This window comes from Oncorhynchus mykiss, chromosome 7, assembly GCF_057628025.1.
Source record: "Oncorhynchus mykiss isolate SJ-2025 chromosome 7, ASM5762802v1, whole genome shotgun sequence".
Lineage (NCBI taxonomy): Eukaryota > Metazoa > Chordata > Actinopteri > Salmoniformes > Salmonidae > Oncorhynchus > Oncorhynchus mykiss.
The window spans coordinates 40,820,149-40,841,775 of NC_143028.1; the positions used below are offsets into that span (position 1 = coordinate 40,820,149).

At 46.4% G+C, this 21,627-nt stretch overlaps 1 protein-coding gene across 17 annotated transcripts in view; it reads left to right on the forward strand.

Annotated features, from left to right (window-relative positions):
• The window catches only part of LOC110527879 (FERM domain-containing protein 4B), a 62,671-nt gene extending 45,255 nt beyond the window's left edge, over positions 1-17,416 (forward strand). For 4 of the 17 annotated variants that reach the window (XM_036983367.2, XM_036983365.2, XM_090240971.1 and 1 more), the window contains 16 exons: positions 694-777; positions 1,689-1,754; positions 2,257-2,314; positions 3,075-3,161; positions 8,909-8,985; positions 9,685-9,823; positions 10,460-10,601; positions 10,740-10,870; positions 10,965-11,081; positions 11,250-11,478; positions 11,736-11,792; positions 11,927-12,074; positions 12,724-12,888; positions 13,113-13,843; positions 14,063-14,213; positions 15,893-17,416. In XM_036983367.2, coding sequence (XP_036839262.2) covers positions 694-777; positions 1,689-1,754; positions 2,257-2,314; positions 3,075-3,161; positions 8,909-8,985; positions 9,685-9,823; positions 10,460-10,601; positions 10,740-10,870; positions 10,965-11,081; positions 11,250-11,478; positions 11,736-11,792; positions 11,927-12,074; positions 12,724-12,888; positions 13,113-13,843; positions 14,063-14,213; positions 15,893-16,352 — 2,842 coding nt within the window. In that variant the 3' untranslated portion in view covers positions 16,353-17,416. Of the gene's footprint in view, positions 1-693; positions 778-1,688; positions 1,755-2,256; positions 2,315-3,074; positions 3,162-7,505; positions 7,851-8,908; positions 8,986-9,684; positions 9,824-10,459; positions 10,602-10,739; positions 10,871-10,964; positions 11,082-11,249; positions 11,479-11,735; positions 11,793-11,926; positions 12,075-12,723; positions 12,889-13,112; positions 13,844-14,062; positions 14,214-14,588; positions 14,854-15,255; positions 15,421-15,892 lie in introns of those variants that run through there. The other 13 variants (XM_021609466.3, XM_090240969.1, XM_090240975.1 and 10 more) reach the window with 8 other exon arrangements.
• The last annotated feature ends 4,211 nt before the right edge of the window (positions 17,417-21,627 follow it).

The window sequence follows — 21,627 nt, forward strand, 5'->3', positions numbered from 1 at the left end:
GGTTTGATCCCGAGCTGTGTCGCAGCCGGCCCCGACAGGGAGACTCATGAGGCAGCGCACAATTGGACCAGCTTTGTCCGGGTTAGGGGAGGGTTTGGCCGGCTGTGGTATCATTGTCCCATCGCACTCTAGCCACTCCTTGTGGCGGCTAGGCGCATGCACGCTGACTTCGGTCGCCAGCTGTATGGTGTTTCTTCTGACACATTGGTGCGGCTGGCTTCCGGGTTAAGCAAGCAGTTTGTCAAGAAGCACTGCAGCTTGGTGGGGTCGTGTTTCGGAGGATGCATGGCTCTCAACCTTTGCCTTTTGCCTCTCCCGAATCTGTACGGAAGTTGCAGCGATGGAACAAGACTAACTACCAATTGGATATCACGAAATTGGGGAGGGAAAAAAAAGGGTAAAAAGTTCTCCAAAAATATAAATATATTTTCCAAATGGAGGGCAAGGAAGAGCTTTGTGCACGTCTCTGTGTGTGGAGTAAAGGTGGTCTAGAGGTTTAATTGAATGCAGTTATATAACGTAATGATATATAACTGCATTAAATTCCCCGGCCACTAGGAGTGCCACTTCTGGATGAGCATTTTTTTTCCTATTGATGATTAAATGCCCCTTTTTTTAAGTCAAAACAACTGTTACAATGATGTTCTTGTGAACGAACTCTGTTAATCATTTGTACAATCCGTGTGTTTCCAGTGTTGAAAGCTCCAGATCGGACCTGAATAAGCTACCAGTTCTACCCACCAGAGTCCTGAGAGAGCACCCCTCCCTGGCTTACTGGTAAGCAGTGCCACATTAGAAGCACTTTAACCACAAATGCACAGGGGGAATTAATCCAAGTGGATTACACACAGTCCCATAGATACCAGACCGCCGCCCTGTCGATACCACCCATCCCCCACCACATTCCCATCCCCATCAAAGGGTTTTTAATTGTAGCTAACACCTGGATGCACAAAGCAATTATTTTCCCATGCAGATGAGGGTGGATGTGCACCCAGAGTTCTGCCTGGTACCAGCAGCCTGTTTATCTCAGATGGGCTGTATTCATTAGTGCTCTGTTAATTAGACTGGCTGGCCAGTGGCTCTACTCTGAGTGCACCCTGCACAGCTAGGGAGGTGCTGACTTCATCATGTCCTCATGGGAGCTAGGCTGGAGAGGGAGGGAGGAGGAGGAGGCCAGGCACTGTTTTAGAGCTCCCGTGTCTCTGTGCCAGTGTCTTGAGTGCATGCTGCCGTGTCTTCTGCCTCAGCGGTCATCTGAGGCTGCAGCTCTGCTCACTGATGAACAGCAGCTGGAGTTAGATCAATGGGCAGATTGGAATTACAGGGTTGTGTGTGAGAGTGCGCACGCGCTGCAATCCCTCCATACTGTTAAGGAAAGGGAAACGGGATACTTAGCACAACTGAATGCATTCAACCAAAATGTGTGTTCCGCATTTAACCCAACCCCTCTGAATCAATCCATGCTGTTAAGGGGGATGATTGCAGTGGGAACGAGATGGGATGTGTGTGGGAGCTGAGAGGGAGATGAGATCCATTGGCTGGCCAGGTCCGTAGGCCAGCCAGAATTGTCTGCATGAACAGGCAGAATGTGTGTCAGGGAAGGACTGTCTCACCACATCCCTCAGTTTGGGGATGTTACAATCGGCGATGGATGAATCATTACAGCTTTTATTTATCTGTTACAGTGAAGACCGAGTGATTGAGTGCCACCAGAACCTGAAGGGCCTCAGCAGAGGGCAAGCCATTGTGCAGTAAGTAACGTAATGAATTGTCCTTTTATGTTCATCTGGGTCAAGTGCATGAAGGAAATGAGCTGCTGTGCACCTCTAGTCCAGCACGTTCATCAGGACTGCTCCCTCCGCAGCTCCCTCTGTACAGGCTACTCCTGGGTGTTGTTGTTTAAAGGGGATTGCTGTTGCGCTACCAGAATGTGTCATTTAATTAGGGAACAGCTAGCTCTTACTGTGGGCAGACAGAAGCGTGTGGCAGTGGTCTGCTTTGTTTTACCTGGGAGAGATTAGCCTAGCGAGGTCATCCACAACCCGGGGTGTATGATTTGAGTTGATCAGGGGACTGCCCCTCTCTCTGTCAAGGCCATGTACAGAAATCGATGGCTCTGCCACTGTAAATGACAGTCTGGTAAATGACTGGGGCTTAAAGCCCAATTGTAACCTCTGTGCAATGGCCGCTCACGGACATCGATGAAGTGTAACTGCCTGAATTACTGCTAACGTGTCTCCCTCTGTTTTGAAGGTATTTGGCCTTAGTTGAGTCCCTCCCTACATATGGAGTCCATTATTATCCAGTAAAGGTAAGAGCTGCACCCTGTATCAAACAGTAGAAGGCATCCGATATCTGTACTGTTGTGTTCATGTTTGCGTTCCCATCTGACTAACACTGTTTGAGATTAAGAAGTAGAGTTGTCACGATACCAGTATCGCGATACTACAATACCTGATTTTCCATGGAAAAAAGGAAAACACAAAGCAGGCTGAACTCTTTGGTCCTTTTAAGAAACCTACTGTATGGAAAATATTGTGTGCTATAGCTTTGGGGAAAAAAACATGTGATTCTGATGACAACATAAGGCTGCTTGTTTCGTTATGGCTGTTTTACTCAAGAAATTCAGTCCGCTTCATGTTTGGTTTCCTTGCCACGATACCTCTGAGTATCGCGATACTGGTGTTGTGACAACCCTATTAAGAAGTAGTTATTTCTCATCGAAATACAGCCATTTCCCCTCTGGAGGCTGATTCGGGACTTAAGCTGGGTGTTTGCTCCGGCCGCATGCTTAGTTAACTGATGACTGAGTGATCCCTCTCTCAGCACCCCTCTCTCCCAGAGCCCCAGCTCCCTCCCAACTCACTCATTAAAGCAGGGTGTCTGAGCACATCAAACGCTGGTGTTAAAATGACTCCCTCATGCTGTGGATTTTTAGGGCTGCTTCAATGTATTTGATCTTCCCTTGTGCTGCTAGCCTAATGGGGTAATTGCCACAGTAATGGCCCTTAGTTTAAAACTGTACCACTGAAGCAGCTCTTAATGAGTGGTGTGCCTTGCCTTCTCAACAGGACAAGCAGGGCCTACCGTGGTGGCTGGGAGTCAGCTATAAAGGCATCGGACAGTACGATTTACAGGACAAGTTGAAACCTCGGAAGGTAGGTTGGCCTCCCTTTGTATGTCTTGTGGCTTTTGTTCCTTTTGTCATTCCTATGCTCTAACTCAACACCCACCCCCACTCCTCTGGTTAATAAGCCACCAAACTGTAAATGACTGTAAATGAAAAGCTTGTTCTTGGCCAGTGTCATGGAAAAGTGGAAAAAGAGAGGGAGGAAAGGGAGGTGAAATTGTGTTATCAACGTGGGGGTGGCAGGTAGCGGCGGCAGTTAGTGCGTTGGGCCAGTAACCTGAAGGTTGCTAGTTCGAATCCCGAGCCGACTAGGTGAAAAATCAGGTTAGTTTTATGGAGTAACTACAATGTTTATCCATCCTCAGTTTTCTCCTATCACAGCCATTAAACTCTGTAACTGTTTTTAGTCACTATTGGCCTCATGGTGAAATCCCTGAGCGGTTTTCTTCCTCTCCGGCAACTGAGTTAGGATGGATGCCTGTATAGTGATTGGTTGTATTGATACACCATCCAAAGTGTAATGAATAACTTCACCATGCTCAAAAGGATATGTCTCCCTCCTTCTCTAACTGATAATGGGGTTGTAGAGGCCCAGTTTACCTTACGGCTCAGCTCCGGTGCCTACATACGCCATAGACATCATTTACCCACACGCTTTTGTTGGCTCAGACAGATTGCGTTCAGAGAGGCCCAGCTCATGAGCTCCATCAGCAGCAGGTTTTCATTTAGAATGGAAAATCAATGTGTTTATGCAACAAATGTTAGTGCCTGGAATCGTATCGCGCCGAATCGTTCCTCTAATCAAACTGATTCACACCGAATCATTTCAAACTATAACGTATCAGAGCCCATGTATGTAGATGCGTATCAAATTGTCTTGAAAGATAAGATTCCTCATTTAGGGTGTAATGTTAATAACTACGACTGATTACAAATATGAAACAAAGTTACAGTTTTGGCCTTTTTAAATATAGAAAATGCTACTTTTGGAAAAAAAGATTGTCCCCTCATTATCTCGCTAAACATCCTCTGCTCACTCGTGAGGAGGGGGGGGGGGGGTCGATAATTACATAACGCAATATTATTTTTGCGTTAGTACCTGCAGCAAAAGTCCAGTATTTATTTTCAGCACTTTTGATTTCCATGACTGATCAAAACTTGTTTTCTCTTGTCCCTCTGTAGCAGACGTATGGTGAGCAATGTATTTGAAACATTGAATTGCAATAAAATCACAGTATCGAATCACAATCCATATAGAATCTCAGTACATATCGTATCGGCACCTAAGAATGGTGAAAATATCACATCGTCAGGTCCCTGGCCATTCCCAGCCCTACTTCTCACCCACTCTGTTTTCAGGGGACTGTTACTTTCTATGCACGTTTTGTCTTGTGAGTTTAATCGGCCAGCTTCGTGACTAGTATGTGTCTTACCTGTTCCGTGTTGGAGACCTGTTGGCACAGCTGGATGTGCTGTTGCAGCGAATGCCAAGGCATTAATGGACATGTCCCACTTATTAAACCCAGCGTATCGCAGCTCCTTTCCCAGCAGCCCTCCCAGTGGAAGGTGTAATTATGGCGCGCCATGGGGAGCAGGCAGGCAGGGCTCTGGAGCTGGCACCAAGCCAGCCTGGGCTGTCTCTGTGAGGGGCACTCTGCTCTGAGAGAGAACCATGCTCCAGCCAGACCAGACCAACCCAACCCACTGACCATAAAGGGAGGGGGCATTCATGCCAAAACTCCTCCTCAGCAGTCCCCTGGTGAAAGGGTGGACTTTTTAAAATTGTACATGCTTTTTTGTTGTTGTTAAGTACCCAACTCTAGCTGCTGTTCTAGAAGGGCCTGTCATCTAGTATAATATTGATAGTGCGTCCTGTTGAGGCTGGCGGCCTTTGTATTCAGCGCAGCCCCCCTCTGCCCTTCTCCCAGCATGCTGGGCTCATTATGCAAAGCCACCTGTCATTGTGTGTGTGTTTTGTCTCTTCGGAGAGCAAACAATTGATCAAGTAATAAAACACAATCACCTTGGCAGGGGGGCTGAGAGACGCTTGGGAGGCTGGGAGGGGCTTGTGAGGGGGAGCTGCAGGAGGAGGAGCCCACTTCTGCACTCCACTCGTCCCCTGAGAAATCGTGGGGCATCGGGATGAAAAGGCTTTTAATTGAGGTTCTCCCAGAGTTCAGTGACATGCGCTGAAAGAAATTACTGTAGCTTAACCTCTCATTATCCTCCTCCTCATGGATGTCAGTTTCATCACAACGTCATGAATGGGATGAACCACAACTCTCTATCCGTGCCTGCTGGGGTTAAAAGGACTAGTAAGGATTCTCCCAAAATGTCAATAGTAGCCAACATGTCATTCTGATAGTCTGTCTATTGAACTGCGTGTTCAAGCATACCACGACTATGGAAGAAGGGAAGTTTGCATTTGAATGGGTAGAGGACTGAAGACCATGCAGGAGAATCAAATGTATGCTAGAGCACCACGTTTTATACAAAAGCTGTACTATAAATGAAAAGGGATTTCTAAGATGGTCAGAGGAGCAAGCATCCGTGATGTAGAGCGCTTTTAGAGCCCAGCTTGATTCATACAGGCTTGAATCATTCATGAGCTCTTTTTCACTCGCTGTCTCTCTCTGTATGCGTTTCAGTCCATCTTACCCTTCTCCGCAAGTCATTTGACACTGTTCTTTTCTTTTTTTTATAAAAAAAAAATCACTTGCAGGTCCAGATACATGATCAACCAATGTAAGCACAGCTCAGTAAGGATGAAATTATTTCGGGTAATGATCATATGACAGACCATACATTTTGGTCTTGGAACAGTAAACGACTGCTCAAATATTTAAAAGGGTGTTAAAATCGAATGCCAGCTGTGGCAGTGGACCATACAAATCCATTCCAAACAAGCCACTTTCACCCTTCTTTCACCCTAGTATATATTGGGTTAAAGTCATAGCCTTAATGTGTGTTTGTGGAGTCTAGTCAACTGTAGCAATCTCTCCCGTCATGCTACTGGTGGAAATGTTCCGTGTTACCAGCCAGCGTGCCATGTGACATGGCATGAGAAGGGTGTGGCCGTACGCATCCTGCATAGGGGTGCGAGTCACGGCCTTTGACACACAATCATTTTAAAAATGTTTTATCCTCAGAAATTACTCTTTCAAGTCACAAAGCCCTGGGGGGTGGTCTGGGGAGGTTGTTGTGGGTTCAGGGTTGGGTCTGGATCAGAAAGTTCTGGGACTATCTATGACCACAGGCTTTTTGGCATGGACTCGGCCTCTAATGAGAAGTGTAACAACTGAAATAAGACCGAGATGGGGGACCTACTGTTCTGTACTCCAGATGACTGAACGGTGTCTCTCCACCTCGTGTTTTAGTTTTGGTGGTGGTTTGAAGGCTGTTCGCAGCACTGTCTTGGACTGTTCTCTGTCTAGACGGTGTGGTCTTGTAATCAGAGTTTGAGGTGTCACATTTTTGACATATTTTGGCAGTCACTACCATCGGCCACACTTGAGCACCTATTAAATGTGTGTGTTGAAATTACCGAATGACCTTGTTACGTAAACATGGCTTATGTGTCTTTTCTGAATGTGCTCTACTAGTAATTGAGTAATAAGTGGCCAGGGGGTTTGTGAATTGAAGATGAGCCTGTGGGAAGTATGGAGGCTGCTGGTTCTCATTGTTCAGTAATTACCATGCTCCCAATCCACAGTGAGACTAGGAATCTAATTGATTAGGCTAGGCTTGCAGTATCATCTGGAGCAGCAATGGAGAAACTGGTTGACTTTACTACTCCGGATCTCTGGAGATGCTTCTCTTTACAGACTGTAAATCATAAACTACTGCCTCTTTGCTTTTTTTTGGGGGGGGGGGGGGGGGGCTAAAGTCTTGGAGTCTGAACTATTATCTTGTGAAACATTGCTACCTAAAATACTAAATGTTTGTTATTGGCTACAGCATTTGTTTTGTCAGTTGCAGTTAAATTTGTGTTAAATTTTTTCTTTGAAGACAACCTTGTGGTAGTTTGGTTTGCTGGTTTAAGTAACTGGCTTTAGAGGTGTAATGAGAGATTCTTCATTGTCAGGTAGGGCCCGGTTCGAAGAACTGACCGAGCGCTGTCCTGTAGTCACAGCGAGGTGAGGGAGGGGCCTGCTATTAATGATTAGACCAAAGTAGTAGATTCCTGACATATTTGCCTTGTGGGAGCGTTTGGAGGCTGGAGTTGATGGCACTCCAAACAACAGGGGTTGGCAAGGTATATAGAACAACATCACAGAGGGTAATGAAGGTGCTAAGGGTCAGGTATGACTAGAAGGCTAATCTAAGATCTGTGGATAAACGGAACTGAAGCAGACTGAAAAATGGTAACAGCGGTCAGTTCTCAGAAGATGAGGTAGAATACCTTTCTGTGTGCACTGTACACAACCTGTTCATCAGGTTTGACTGAAGAGGAAGTGAGTGATCGTGTGAGTAACACAGAGAGAATTTGAGAGAGAGAGAGAGAGGTGCAAGCTGGGTGAGGTGTCTGTGATGTCAGAGGAAGTGGGGGGAGAGGGGTGGAGCCTGCTCAGCTGAAACTCTTCCAACACCTTTCTGGCTGCCTGAGAACAGACAAGAGCGTATTGTTCAAAGAAGTCTCTAGCCCTGTGGGAAACAGCCAGAGGGTTCAACAGCACCCTGATAATTCACCAGGGATTTAGCACTAAAACCTGCTTTGGTAAGCATTCCATTTACCTGACTAGGTAGTTTAGGATATATTCAGTTATTTTGTTGTCTTTCTGTTTTTTTGGGTTACCTGTTAGTAAAACTGTATGATAACGTGCTGTGTAATCCACCATTTTAAACCAGACTGACAGTATACTGGCAACATGTAGAACCTGTTTTAAAAAAACAAAAACAATTTGGTTGCTGTTATGGTGTGATTTAAAAAATGTACTAAGAGCAGTTTTCAGATCAGAGATGAGTGAAAGAATAGCCAATATACACTGCGATGTATGCTACAAAGTACAGTGTCATGGGCTGGGCTTCTTGTGAGATGATTTCGATTTCTCGCTGAGGACTGTAGGTAGTCTATGATATATTACCCATATGCCTCTGTAGTCCAGGATAATGTGTTCTATTATTTAGAGCTCTGACTGTCTGCCTGGCTCGCCGGTACCTGGTAGAGAATGTTTATTAAGACCCTCTGCTGTAAATCTACACCCCTGGATTCTGGTGTTAGTGGTGGATTCTCTGTTTCTCACATGACATGAGAGATCCAAGTCTCTAAAGAAATCCCGTTTTTCACTGTAAGCAGATGTTTCACCCTGACTGAAGTGCATTCCTCCTTGCCCTGTTTTCAGCGCTCTCCCTTCAGGCAGAATGAATTGAGAGGCTTAGTTTTCAGCTAGGCAAGTCTTGCTCTCTGCGCCGGCTTCATTACGGAGTAGTAACTAAATTGACCTTCCACCTGACTGATTGGCTGTCCTCTGTTCACAGCTGCTGCTGTTAATGTTGCAAGTTCACTGGAATTTAACGAAGGGCCAAGAGAGAGGCTGGTGTGTCTGGGACAAAGCTAGAGTGTTTTTCCATGCTTGTGGCGTTTTCGTTGTGTTTTGATGGTACACACATTGGACGCCTCAAGCAGTTTGGAATGAATAAGGATGTAAATGTTTGTTTTCATGCAGCGATGTATCAAACCACGTCTCTTTGTAGGTCTGCACTCACTCAAACAAGGCATGGTCCCGGTATACTATGTACTAAGTTGTGTGTCCTGTTTTCTCTCTCTGTCTGCAGTTGTTTCAGTGGAAGCAGCTCGATAATTTGTATTTCCGTGAGAAGAAATTTGCAGTTGAGGTGAACGACCCTCACAGGTGAGAAAACCGATACTGGAGACATCGATCGATCCTGGGTCATGTTCTGTTGGGCCTGACATGGCAAAAAATTGTTATTGGACAGGTTGCTGAAGTGCCTCAAAACGTTTTGTGCCTATTGGACTAGACCCAGAAATCACTCCTTATATTTCCAATACTAGCCTTTCGGAAACATTACAACTGGTATCCGAAGCCTTAGTTGTCTGTCTGCTGCCTCTAGCCCTTTTCAGAGCCTAGTGTTAATGAGCTCTCTCTCCAATACAACTTGCTAGTCACAAATGAAGGCCTTCCTTCCTGTTTTAAAGGACTGCTGCAGTCTGTGTTCTCGGGACATTGCAGCACTTCTAGCCTCAGTGCTTGATCACAGGTTTAACATGGTGCTGCTAGCCAGCTTGGCTGTAATTAAACAATCACTGGTGCAAAACTGACCTAATGTTGCTCTATCTCTCCGCCATGAATGTATTGAATTACAGAACCAGTCATGAATTTGGATGTTGAGTGAGTTTATGCGAGCAATTGTTTTTGTTATCCCTGATTTGTGTATGATTCTGATACCAGCACCCATCATACCATGTTATTAAAAGTGTATCCACACGTGAGATCCAGGTATTCCCGGTCTGGATTAAAGAGATGAAATTCCTCCTAGCAGTAACATAAGTGATTTAAAAAATGTGTGTGTCTGTCTCCGTTAATCCACAGAAGGACAGTTTCCAGGCGTACATTCGGGCAGACCGGATCGGTCATCCACTCGTGGTATGCCAGCCACTCTCTGATTAAAACCATCTGGGTGATGGCCATCAGTCAGCACCGGTTCTATTTGGACAGGAAGCAGAGCAAAGTGAGTGTCTTCTCTTCACTCCCCCCTGCATCTGGAGGCTCTATGCTGTTCCTAGCCTTATCTCAAGGCCTCATCACCCTCGCCACGCTATCGGATCTATCTCCACACACCATCTCTCCACTCCACCATGCACATCTGGCTTGTCTTTACCTTTAACTCCTCCCAGTTGCTAACATGTCTCTGCCCCAGTATCTTATGTGTGTTGTACTATTGTTAGACTAGCCCAAGCTTGGCTATGGGGATTCTTTAAGTAATGCTGAGTTGCTTTGTTGTTTTATTTGATGAATCAACTGAAGGGCCTTTTTGGATGTGTTTGTTTAGATTGTGCATATTTTAGTAGGTTGTTGTGCACTGCTGCTGTTTCCAAGTTGAGTGTGAGCGATGAGATTTGCTCCGAGGGGGTGAATGAGTGCGCGTGTGGCTGCAGTCAATGTTTTTTTTTTGCCTTCCAGAAGCAGATGGGACTTCTACCAGTGCTCATCCCGGAATAGTGCTGAGGCTGATTAATGACAGAGAGACCGAGCTCCGCTCCCAGCCTAAACAGAAGCATGCAAACGGGTCTCTCATCGCGCGGCACAATCATTAAGATGAAATACTGACTTTATCTTCTCTCCTTGTCTCTCTCTCTCTCTCCAGTCCAAAGTTGCCACAGCGAGAAGTTTGAATGATATCACCATGGACCTGACCGAGATCAGAGCGCCCAGGATCAGTAAGCTGTCCAGCTTAGAGAGTAAAGACCAGCTCATCATGGCCAGCAACGGATCCCTCATCTCAGCAGGTAGACAATAAGCTTAACAATCCAACTACGCTGGATGGACCTATCTGTCTTATTGGCTCCCATTTAAGACAAGTGATGGATTAGATTCAATGAAATTAGTGGTCATCGTGGTCTAAATATAATGCCTGCCTGTTGCAGGATCAGCAGACTCCGAGGTGAGCGAGGAACAGAAGAAGAAGGTTGCTGACCTGAAGAAGAAACGGCAGGATCTGCAGGACTCTCTGACTCAGAAACTGGAGGAGCTCAAGAAGATCTGCCTGCGAGAAGCTGTAAGCATCTTTAGCATTCTCAAGGTCCTGATTTCAAGTAGATTATATCCCAGCTGATTTGTTCTGTTTTTTTGTTGTTGTTTTGTTCCTCCAGGAGCTGACAGGCAGTCTGCCTAAAGAGTACCCTCTAGCCTCGGGCGAGAAGCCCCCCGTGGTCCGTCGGCGCATGGGGACAGCCTTCAAACTGGACGACCTCTTCCCCTATGACGCGGTTAGTGTGGCAGTCACAGGATGGGAGCAGCGCTGGCTGTCATAACAATGTTTGCTAATAAATCTTAGGCTTGATTGACATTGTAGTGAAATGTTGTAATCATATATTTAGACTTCGTTCTGCACGTCTGTGTTTAAAATTCAGTTTGTGCTTTGTGTTGTCCGGCAGGATCCCCACCTGAGGAACCTGGAGAGCAGGTTTGCCCTGCAGCAGAAGATCGTGGAGGCGGCGAAGAAACTGGCCAACGAGGCTGAGCTCTGTAAGACAGTGAAGAAGAAGAGGAGGAGGAACTGCCTAGACGCCATGAGGAAGCTGCATGAGATTGAGGACGAGATCAACGAATACAGGGTCAAGATGGGCAAGAAGCCCACCCAGAGAGCATCAATAATCATAGCAGGTAGCCTACACCATGCCATATCAGCCGGCAGACATCACAAACTGTCACAGTGATAACATGGTTTATATTGAGTGTAGCTTATAGAGGGGTCAAAGAGATCAGAATTCCTGCCAGAAGCACCTTGTCTGTATTAGCCGGAAAGGAACTAGACTTCAGGCGATGGATTTTTATCAGATGTGGATTTGTTTATTTAATGGCTTCTAATGAAATGCCCAAAACAAGCACGTCTAAAGCCTTAGTCTCTCCCCTTTTCTCAGATGATGTGAACCCCGCCGAACTCAGCTCCCTGTCCGACAGCCTTACTCTGGACGATGGTGAGTGCTGCGGAGGTTATATCATTCATTCATTCATGCATACATGCATGCATACATTAGCTAAACCTCTGTATCATCCCCCATAGCTCTTAGCAGACCATGACAATGACAGTTCCTTCCCCTGTGTGTTTAAGACGAGGATCTGGGAGACCAGAGGCAACGGTCCCGCTCGGTGCAGTACTCTCCCCGGCCCCACCACTCAGACACCCTCAGTCTCCACTACCAGTCTGATCGACGGGCCTCAGCTCACAACCAGCTCCAGGACCTCGGCATCAACAGCCGGTAGGCACACTTGGCACGGGCCTGGCTAGTGGCTTCAGCTCTACTGGCTCTGGGCTGTTTTGTTATTCAGTCTCAGTGTTTCAGTTATTCTTGGGGCCCGGAGAACCATAGCAGCAGCCAGTATAAACCTGTACAGGAGAACTAGGGAGGGCCGCCTGCATTCCTACCAGCCGCCACCGCCGCCTCTCCTACTGCCCACCACAATCTCCTCTTATCAGCCCAAACGTGCTCCACTTTTAAAAATAGACGGCAGTAAGCATGTCTGCCTGCTAAGGAACAGACCACAATCCCAAGGAGGGGGGGAACAAGCAGTCCGGGACCGGAAACGTTCAGAATTTGAATGTATTCGCTCACTGTGTGAACATTTACCAAATTACATGGATGATGTGCTGTTGGGAGAGGAGAGCAGAATTCAGTGGTTCATGTAGGTTTCATACAGCTACCATTTTTGTAATGTTATTTGTTTACTGTTCCATGAAGAGAAAGATCAATGAGCTCTGAAATGACTGTCACCCAGGGGAAGGTTTTGACTGAAACCGCGGCACGTTTTTCTGTTTTGAGTAGAGACGCAGAGGTTGTGTCACCACGATAAAAGCTTCACCCTGAGGACGTCAAGTCTGTGAAAAAGCATTGTTCTTGTGTGCTTCAGATTACATGATGGTGAAGTCCGGGAACCGTTCCACTACAATCACGCGGACGCCTTATCGAGCCACATCAGCCCTTACAAGCCTGCCTCCAGACAGCCACGTGACGCACGCAGCATGCCTCCGACTCCACTCCTCACCCGCAATGCCTACAGCAGTACCCAGATCAGGTAGGCCAGGCGTCCATGTCCCATTACACGCCTCGCATACACAGCTGCCTCCTGATGTTCACCACAACATCTGTCTTGGCACCAGCCATGAGCCCCAATTAGACTAACCTCCTGTCTAGTGTTGTTCTCTGTACAATGTATTGTTACCCGATGTAACATAGTTTTCCATATTTATTTGATATGAAAAGGACCGAGGATCCTATTCTAATGGTGTTTATTCCCAGGTCGGAGGACGGCCCTCAGCATTTCCGCCAGCGGAGTGGCAGTCTGGAGTCCCAGTCTCAGTTCCTGGTCGAGACCGTGCCCCCGGCGTCCGCGTCCGTCTTGGCACGCCGCAGCAACAGCACAGAGTTCCTGGACGACGGCTCATCCTACACCAGCCAGTCCAGCGTGGAGTACTCGGCGCCCGGGAACCATACCCACCGCCCCAGGGACCGACGGCGGGGCAGGAAGAGCAATGTCTATGCCAACTCGGGCAGCATGCCCAACCTGGCACAGACTGACGCCCGCTACAACACATACCAGCCCCCCCGGGCACCGCGACCCACCACCACGGCCTACTACGTGACGGGCTACCCCAGCTACCCAGAGCCAGACCCCTACTCTAACGGCGTCTACATGTACCACAACGAGTTGGAGGGTCATTACAACATCCACCCCTCCTACAACGCCGCGCCGGCCTACCACAGACATGATGCGTACAGCAGTCGCTATGGTGACGACGAGACGGACAGTATGGCCCAGAACCCCTACGCCACGCTGAGGCCGCCCAGGAACCGCCATGCTCCGCCCAGGACGGAACACGTGACCAGGAACATCCAGAAGGCACTGGTGGAGGAGCACCTGAGAGGCTGGTATCACCGCAACGCAAGCCACAAGCAGCCACAGGCCTATGACTACAATCAGAGGGGTTCCCAGCAGAGCCTTGGCTACCAGACCATGCCCTACTCCTCAGGTACAGACAGCATGCCAAAGTCTCTCCTCTCACATCACTCGCATCCAGTCTGTTAGTCAAAGGCAATTATTTGGTTTCACTTGTATGAGCGGCGCAAAACGCCCAACTCTGCGTTCGAGCATGTCGACAAACGCTAACATTCAGTCACTCGTTGGCGCTCTATATCTCAGAGCCCTGTCATCCTGTTCTAACGCTACTTTCTTCCCCTTTCTGTTCCAGTCTCGTCTCATCAGTCCTCTACAGCAGGAGGCCGGCCCGGTCACCTGCGTGGCGGTATGGTAGAGTACGACGTACCCCTGCCGGTGCAGCAGCATTACCCCTCCTATGGCACAGCACATTACGGCACAGCTCACCACCCCGCCTACAGCAGGTGAGCTCCTGGCCCCATTTCAGCTTCTTACCTAATTAGATACTTAACCCATGGCCCTGAGAATCAATACTGTATCATTATGTTGAATTGATGCTTGCTGGAAAAAAATTAAGCTTCTATTTGGTTTATCAGTCACACACCATTGTGGCCGACATTAGGCTCCCTTACTTGACCACGATATGTCCCAGACATTTACAAATACCCTTTGATAGTTGGTGCTCCCTCAGTCACAAGCCAATTAGCATGACTACTTGGATTGGATTATAGCATATAGCGTCTGTCTGTGCAGCCAATAGTCAGCTCTTCCTCTTACTGGGATTACGAATGGTGGTTCCTCTCCTGCTTTAACTGTCCACTGGACCGCTCTCTTCATAGATACGGCTCCTCTTCCTCCTCCTCCCAGCACTCTAAGCGTTCCTGGTACAGCCCTGATGGCCAGAGATGCTGTGGCTTTGTCCCTGCCAGCTCTTCCTCTGCTTCCTCCCTCCTCGCCTCCCCCTTCTCTTCCTCTTCCCCTCGCTGTGGGCTCCGGCTAAGCACAGGGCTGGTAGGCCAGGGCTCTAGTCCCCATGCAGCAGCCCCACAGCTCCAGAAGCCAGATACTTAAAGTCTCCTTTGCTAAGTGTAGCCCATGATAGTAGTAAGTAACCAGCTACCAGGCCTGTCTGTGGTTTTGCTTATTAGTCTGTCCTCAGTGTGACCTCATTGTTTGCTTGTTTTTATTTTTTAAGTGAGCTAAAAACGTCCTGGTCTGTACCTTGGACTTCTCTTTTTCAAGTATCAAAGCTGTTTGAGCTGTCTCTCTTGTTCTTTCTCTCTCTCTCTCTCTCTCTCTCTCTGTCTCTCTCGCTCTTTGGTAACTGCATGGCTTTTAGGATTGTTGTCTACGCCTGCCATCTCTTTCAGCTGCCATACTAGTTCCAATTGTCATCCAGCGGTCACATTTCTCTTATGGGGTGTGCAAAGGCCCACATACACCACTTAAGCTGCCTCCTCCCTCTCTGTTATTGCTATCACTTACCCTTGACCCTCTCGTGCACAGATGTCCCCCAGCAGAGTATGAGTGGAAGTGCTGTGGTAGACTGGAGCCGGGGCCAGCATGGGCTCCGGGGTCATTAGAGATGTATGACGCTGGTGCCTATCATGGTACTGAGTTTTGACCAGCGAAATGAAACCGCCTAATCAAAGGCACCGTACTAAAGAAAGGGTGAGAGAGAACAAACTACCCACAAAGATGCTATGGTGTTGGTGGGGACTCATTTTGTACGTGGCAGTTCTTCTACTCTTTACTCGTGGTGATGTCCACTGTTGGTGGTGGTGGTGGTGGTGGTGGTGGTGCAGCTCTGGAAGTGGTGGTATATGTGGAAGAAAATGTGACCCTGCCTGTCGGATATCTGAATGCTCTGTGTTTCATGCGTGTTGTTCTGTGCATCTGCTTTGTTTTTAGGTGTGAGAAAAGTTTAATCCTGGGTCAAACACACACACATTTTGGCATTTTCAAACCCGGCATAGAATTGTCAATTTTTCATTTCTCTAGCACTGTATCCCAACCAATCAATATCCCAGGGTTAAATTATTCAAATAACTTTCCACCAGTGAGAAATGTCTGTTTGCTTGGATTGTGTTACCAGCTTTGTTTATTTTTAGCCTAACCTGTTTGTATCCTGAATGTGTTGCAGATCCTATGTAGATGTGAACCAAACCGATCCATTCATCGACAGCCAAACCGATCCATTCATCGGCAGCCAAACCGATCCATTCATCGGCAGCCAAACCGATCCATTCATCGGCAGCCAAACCGATCCATTCATCGGCAGCCAAACCGATCCATTCATCGGCAGCCAAACCGATCCATTCATTGGCAGCCAAACCGATCCATTCATCGGCAGCCAAACCGATACATTCACCGGCAGCCAAACCGATCCATTCACCGGCAGCCAAACCGATCCATTCACCGGCAGCCAAACCGATCCATTCACCGGCAGCCAAACCGATCCATTCACCGGCAGCCAAACCGATCCATTCACCGGCAGCCAAACCGATCCATTCACCGGCAGCCATACAAACTGCAGCTTGGATCCAGACGACCAGCGACTTTACTGGCACGAGGGCTCCTCCAAACCTGGAACTATAGTCTAGCGGTCAGACCCATCATGAACGGTCTCAACTTCCACTTTGTGACACTTTCATGTGCCTTGGACTGCACTTAACTGTTTTTCTGGATGGAAGAAGGGACCCAAAGAATCAAATAACAACCCTATGGAATTCACACTGGGAAGGACCTAAAGTCGATGTACAGCTGATTTGAGTTCTCCTACACGGAATTGCCAAAGTGGGTCTATCTGCATACAGTCATAGTTTCTGAAAGCAGAATTACAACACGGTCACCTGATCTGAATGTTCTGTATTGCTAGATTCTGTGTGTGTGTGTTGCGCATGGAGTTGCACTTGGTGCTGTGGCTGGTTGGATTAGTTTGAGGGTCTGGGATGACAGTAGGAGGATGGAGGACAATGAACATGACTTGTCCTGCGTGACCAATATATGGGGAAGCTGTATGCTCACCATTACAATGAAGGATCTTTCGAACAATGACATGTTGAAATTTAAGGATGGAAATTGGATTTTGAGTGTAAGGATGCCAACCAATGGCAACCTGCTGAAACATTCTCCAGTCTACCAGTTTCCAGAGCCCATTCTATGGTAGCGTTGTTTGTAGCTATGTACAGCACTTGGCTATTCATTGTTGGTCAGTATTCTTGCACCAGCCATTTACAAGCATTTGGACCTCGCTCATTCTCAGCAATTTGATCATCTTGACTTCCAAACGCTTCAGTCTAACGCGTCGGCTTTTATACCGTCAAAGACCATGTTAACACTTTATCAATGACTGTGATGTTAATCCTAAGTCTATTACAGGGCTTCATTTTGTCGATACAAAAATCTTTTTTATTTTTTATTTGATTTTTTATGCTTACTGCATCCCATGCTGGACTGGACTGGTGCTCTCCATTCCTCAAGAAGGAATTTGTATGTACCTGTTGATAATGTAAATACATTGTACGGTTCTGTCTGTTTTCAGAGCATTTTCTTTTGGTATTTTAAGAAGCATGTAATATATAGTAAACAATCAAATATTAAGCTGGTTCTTAGTTATTTGTATAATTGAAATGAATTTGAATTAAAACATACATTTTGAACTATATCCTCAGTTCATTTGTGTTTTACTCTCTAAAATGGTTGCTATTAATGTGTCATGAGAAACACTGTTAAAATAATACATCTCCAGTAACTGATTCAGTAAAAGAGGATTTAAATCCAGATCCATTTAATCAAGCACTTAAATTAGATTGTCTACGTTCAGCCAGGGTAATTAGTTCATTGGGTTTTACTGTAAAGAAAGTACAATGCTTTTTTTTTTTAAACTTAAAATGATGAATTTAGAGCTCAGGACAATAACATAATGACTTTTTTTAAAGTTCCAATGCAGCTGTTTTATATCAAATAATTTCTGGGTAACAATTAAGTACCTTACTGTGATTGTGTTTAATTAAAATGGTCAAAAAGAAACAAATAACTTTATCAAAGAGCAATTTCTCATGTAAGAAATTTGCTCGGACTGCCTGGGAGTGGTCTGAGTGGGGAGTGGAAAACCAAAAACTGTTATTGGCCGAGAGGTTTGGAACTCTTTCTTATTGGCCTTGTAACTAATGTACTGCCTGCTGAGGTCACCAGGCAGGCCATAACGCCATCCCACCAAAACAGACGGAAATCTCAGGCAGTCTTTTCAAACGGCTCTTACACTTATGTCACAGTATTATACACCCTCTGAATGGCACACGTACTCCATGTCTCAATTGTCACAAGGCTTAAAAATCTTTAAACTGTCTCCTCCCCTTCATCTACACTGATTTTGAAGCTGATTTAACAAGTCACATCAATAAGGGATCATAGCTTTCATCTGGATTCACCTGGTCCGTCTGTCACGGAAAGAGCAGGTGTCCTTAATGTTTTGTACACTCGGTGTATATCTATCCCCCTGCACTTGCTAGTGGCAACTTATTGGGGTGAAATGTGACGAGTATAACCTGTCATAGCTGTAAACAACTGTTGCTAGCCTCAGAATGTAAGACTCAATTAGGGTGCTCGGGCTCCATTTTCTGACCACTGTGTAGTCAAGCTGGTTATGGGTCTGCAGAAGTTGTAAACCAGACAAACCAGTTTGTTTAAAGGCTGACACCCACTGCCCTTCCCATAAATTACAAGCTAGAGTAAACTGCTCTAAACCTGGGCCTGTTCAGAAGGGTACAACATTGAAGAACATTCAAAAAGAAATGCAGTACAGATATAATGGTCATGCTGAATAGGGAAAGGAGTCCGCTCTATTCATTAGATTTCTATCTACATTTTGCAACGTTTCACTTCACTTACTAGTCAAAACTCTGTCCATGTAGTGTGAGTGTGTTTCCGGAACATGGCGCCTCAACTCATCCATGGAGCAGAATGTGACCCTTCACCTCTTTCCTCCCTCCCCAGCCAGCCGGCACACATTTCTCAGTACTTCAAGTATATCCTACTACCATTCCACCACTGTTGACCCTACTATTGAGGCTACAGTTCACCAGCTTGCATTGTGTATCCCTCCTTGGAGTGTTATGGCTCTTAAAGCCACTGAACTCTGGGGAGGGTTCCAGGTCCTTGAGTTTACCCGAGGCAGAGCGTGAGAGAGACATACTTCTGCAGCTGTCTTCCCCAGTCTCTCTCCTCCACCTCCCTGGACAACAGCTGTCTTCCCCAGTCTCTCTCCTCCACCTCCCTGGACAACAGCTGTCTTCCCCAGTGTCTCTCCACCTCCTCCCTGGACAACAGCTGTCTTCCCCAGTGTCTCTCCACCTCCTCCCTGGACAACAGCTGTCTTCCCCAGTGTCTCTCCACCTCCTCCCTGGACGATGGCGGTTCCAGCTGACACAAGACTACATAAACAATGGGCAATGTGTGTGTCGATAGACCACAAAGACACTCCCCTGATGTCAAGTGCAGACATGTGGCTAGCTAGACCCTGCCTGCTGCTTACCCTGCTCAGGGTAAAGCAGCTGTCAATCCGGATGATAATTGGTCATCACGCCTCAGGGCAGCAGGTCTTACTTCTGCTCAGGGAGCAATATTCCTGACCTGTAGTTGAGGGGTTAGCTGGATCAGTGTTCTGCACCTAAACTGGGGGGGGGGGGGTTATTGTTTGTGAGATCATGAAGAAACAGTAATAATGGGTAGATGTCTCATAGCACTGCAGATTAAAGTGGTCTCATGCGGGATATGACCGACTGATACAGGGTTCTGATGGCATGATGGATTAAGGCACAGCCAGCTGACGGTGTTGACCTGACTTCATGAATGTTGCATTATGCTGAATTACTCCATTTCATGCCCAGTGACTGACTTGTTGCAACAAAAACAACAAGAGACAGATGTTGTCATCCCCAAACCCATAACAGCACATGAGAACACAACAGCCCCCAAAAATGCTAAATACAAAACTACATGTGCTGTGTCAGCAAACTGTGGTCAAATGCATTCACACAGCAAAGTTAAAAAGCCTGATAGGGAGGGTTACACGGGTCATGGTCTGCCAGTAATGGCTAGTTAGGAAACACTTTTTTGAATCCCTGTTCAAAATATTCCAAACACACTACAGCAAAGATGCGTGTGTTTTGGGGAGAGTCTCGGCAGCACAAAGGATGTTTCCTCACCGGGCTCCTTGCCAGAGTAACACGTATGTTCTTAAAGCCTCACACTAAACATCTGTTCAGATCAGGAGGCAATACACCAAACACATGCCTGTTGGGCGAGCTGCTTCGCACAACAGACATGTTTGTGTAAATCAGCACAAAAGCTGGAGGGGAGAGAGAGAACAAGGGCCTCACCGTGTTCTCTGCTCTGAGACTTGAGTTTACTGCCGCTTGGGCTTGTGCGTTCGTGTGCTCCCAGGTTGCTCAATGTCGTCCGCATGAAGGAAAAGTGGCGCAGGAGGAGACATAAATCACACTTGTGCAGTTCTCCGAGAGGACCGATAAGGCCTTGCAGCTGAACTCTCTCTACCGCTCACACTTAAAACACTGCACCCGAGTACACCCAGGCCATCAGTTCCTGCTGTCTATCTTTCTCTCTCTCTCCATCTCTCTCACGCACACACCCTTAAAAAAGACACTGTTATGTAAATCACAAAACTTTCTCTCCGAGGCTTGAAAGTGCAATAGAATGATCACTTTGTGATTTGAAATGAATTTCCAATGTGCGCCTATGAGAGGTCGAAGTAGCTGACAACAGCAATCCAGAGAAAGTTTGGCGTTGAGTGACTGCAGATGAATCCACTCTGTCACTGACTGTGCAGTATTCCGCTCTTCACTATAATCTACTGCAGCCTATTGATTAGCATTGGGACAAGTGGAGAGAAGGTAAAAGTTAGGCCATCCATCACCCTGGAGGTACTGTGGAGATAAAACAGGGTGAGGCGCTGAGTGAATGCTGATGGGACATAGGTTAGGATCCCACATTCCTTTGAAGTTCTAAATCAAACGCTTGTTCAAAGGTCATTTGATTATGAAATGCACAATATTGAATATCTCTCATATAGTTTATTAGGACACAATTGGCTTGGTTCTTTTGTTTGGTCCTTTTATTAGCGTAGAATGTCAGGTTACTTTCTGTCCCATGTTGTTATTAAATAAACCTTTGAATTCATTGAGAAAAAAACACCCTAAGCATTTAATGGCTACAGATGTGAGTGCTATGGGGCGATTTGGACAGGTTACCTTGGCGTTCTTGGGCACAGGAACTATGGTTTTCGGCTTGAAACATATTCATTACCAGTCAAAAGTTTGGACTCACCTACTCATTCAAGGGTTTCTTTATTTGTACTATTTTGTACATTGTAGAATAATAGTGAAGACATCAAAACTATAAAATAACACACATGGAATCATGTAGTAACCAAAAAAGTGTTAAACAAATCAAAATATATTTTACATTTGAGATTCTTCAAAGTAGCCACCCTTTGCCTTGATGACAGCGTCACACACTCTTGGCATTCTGTCAACCAGCTTCGAGGTAGTCACCTGGAATGCGTTTCAATCAACAGGTGTGCCTTGTTAAAAGTTAATTTGTGGAATTGTATTTTCTTCCAATGCGTTTAAGCCAATCAGTTGTGTTGTGACAAGGTAGGGGTGGTATACAGAAGATAGCCCTATTTGGTAAAAGACCAAGTCCATATTATGGCAAGAACAGCTCAAATAAGCAAAGACAAATGACAGTCCACCATTACTTTAAAACATGAAGGTCAGTCAATCCAGAAAAGAGGATAAGTTCATTAGAGTTACCAGCCTCAGATTGCAGCCTAAATAAATTCTTCACAGAGTTCAA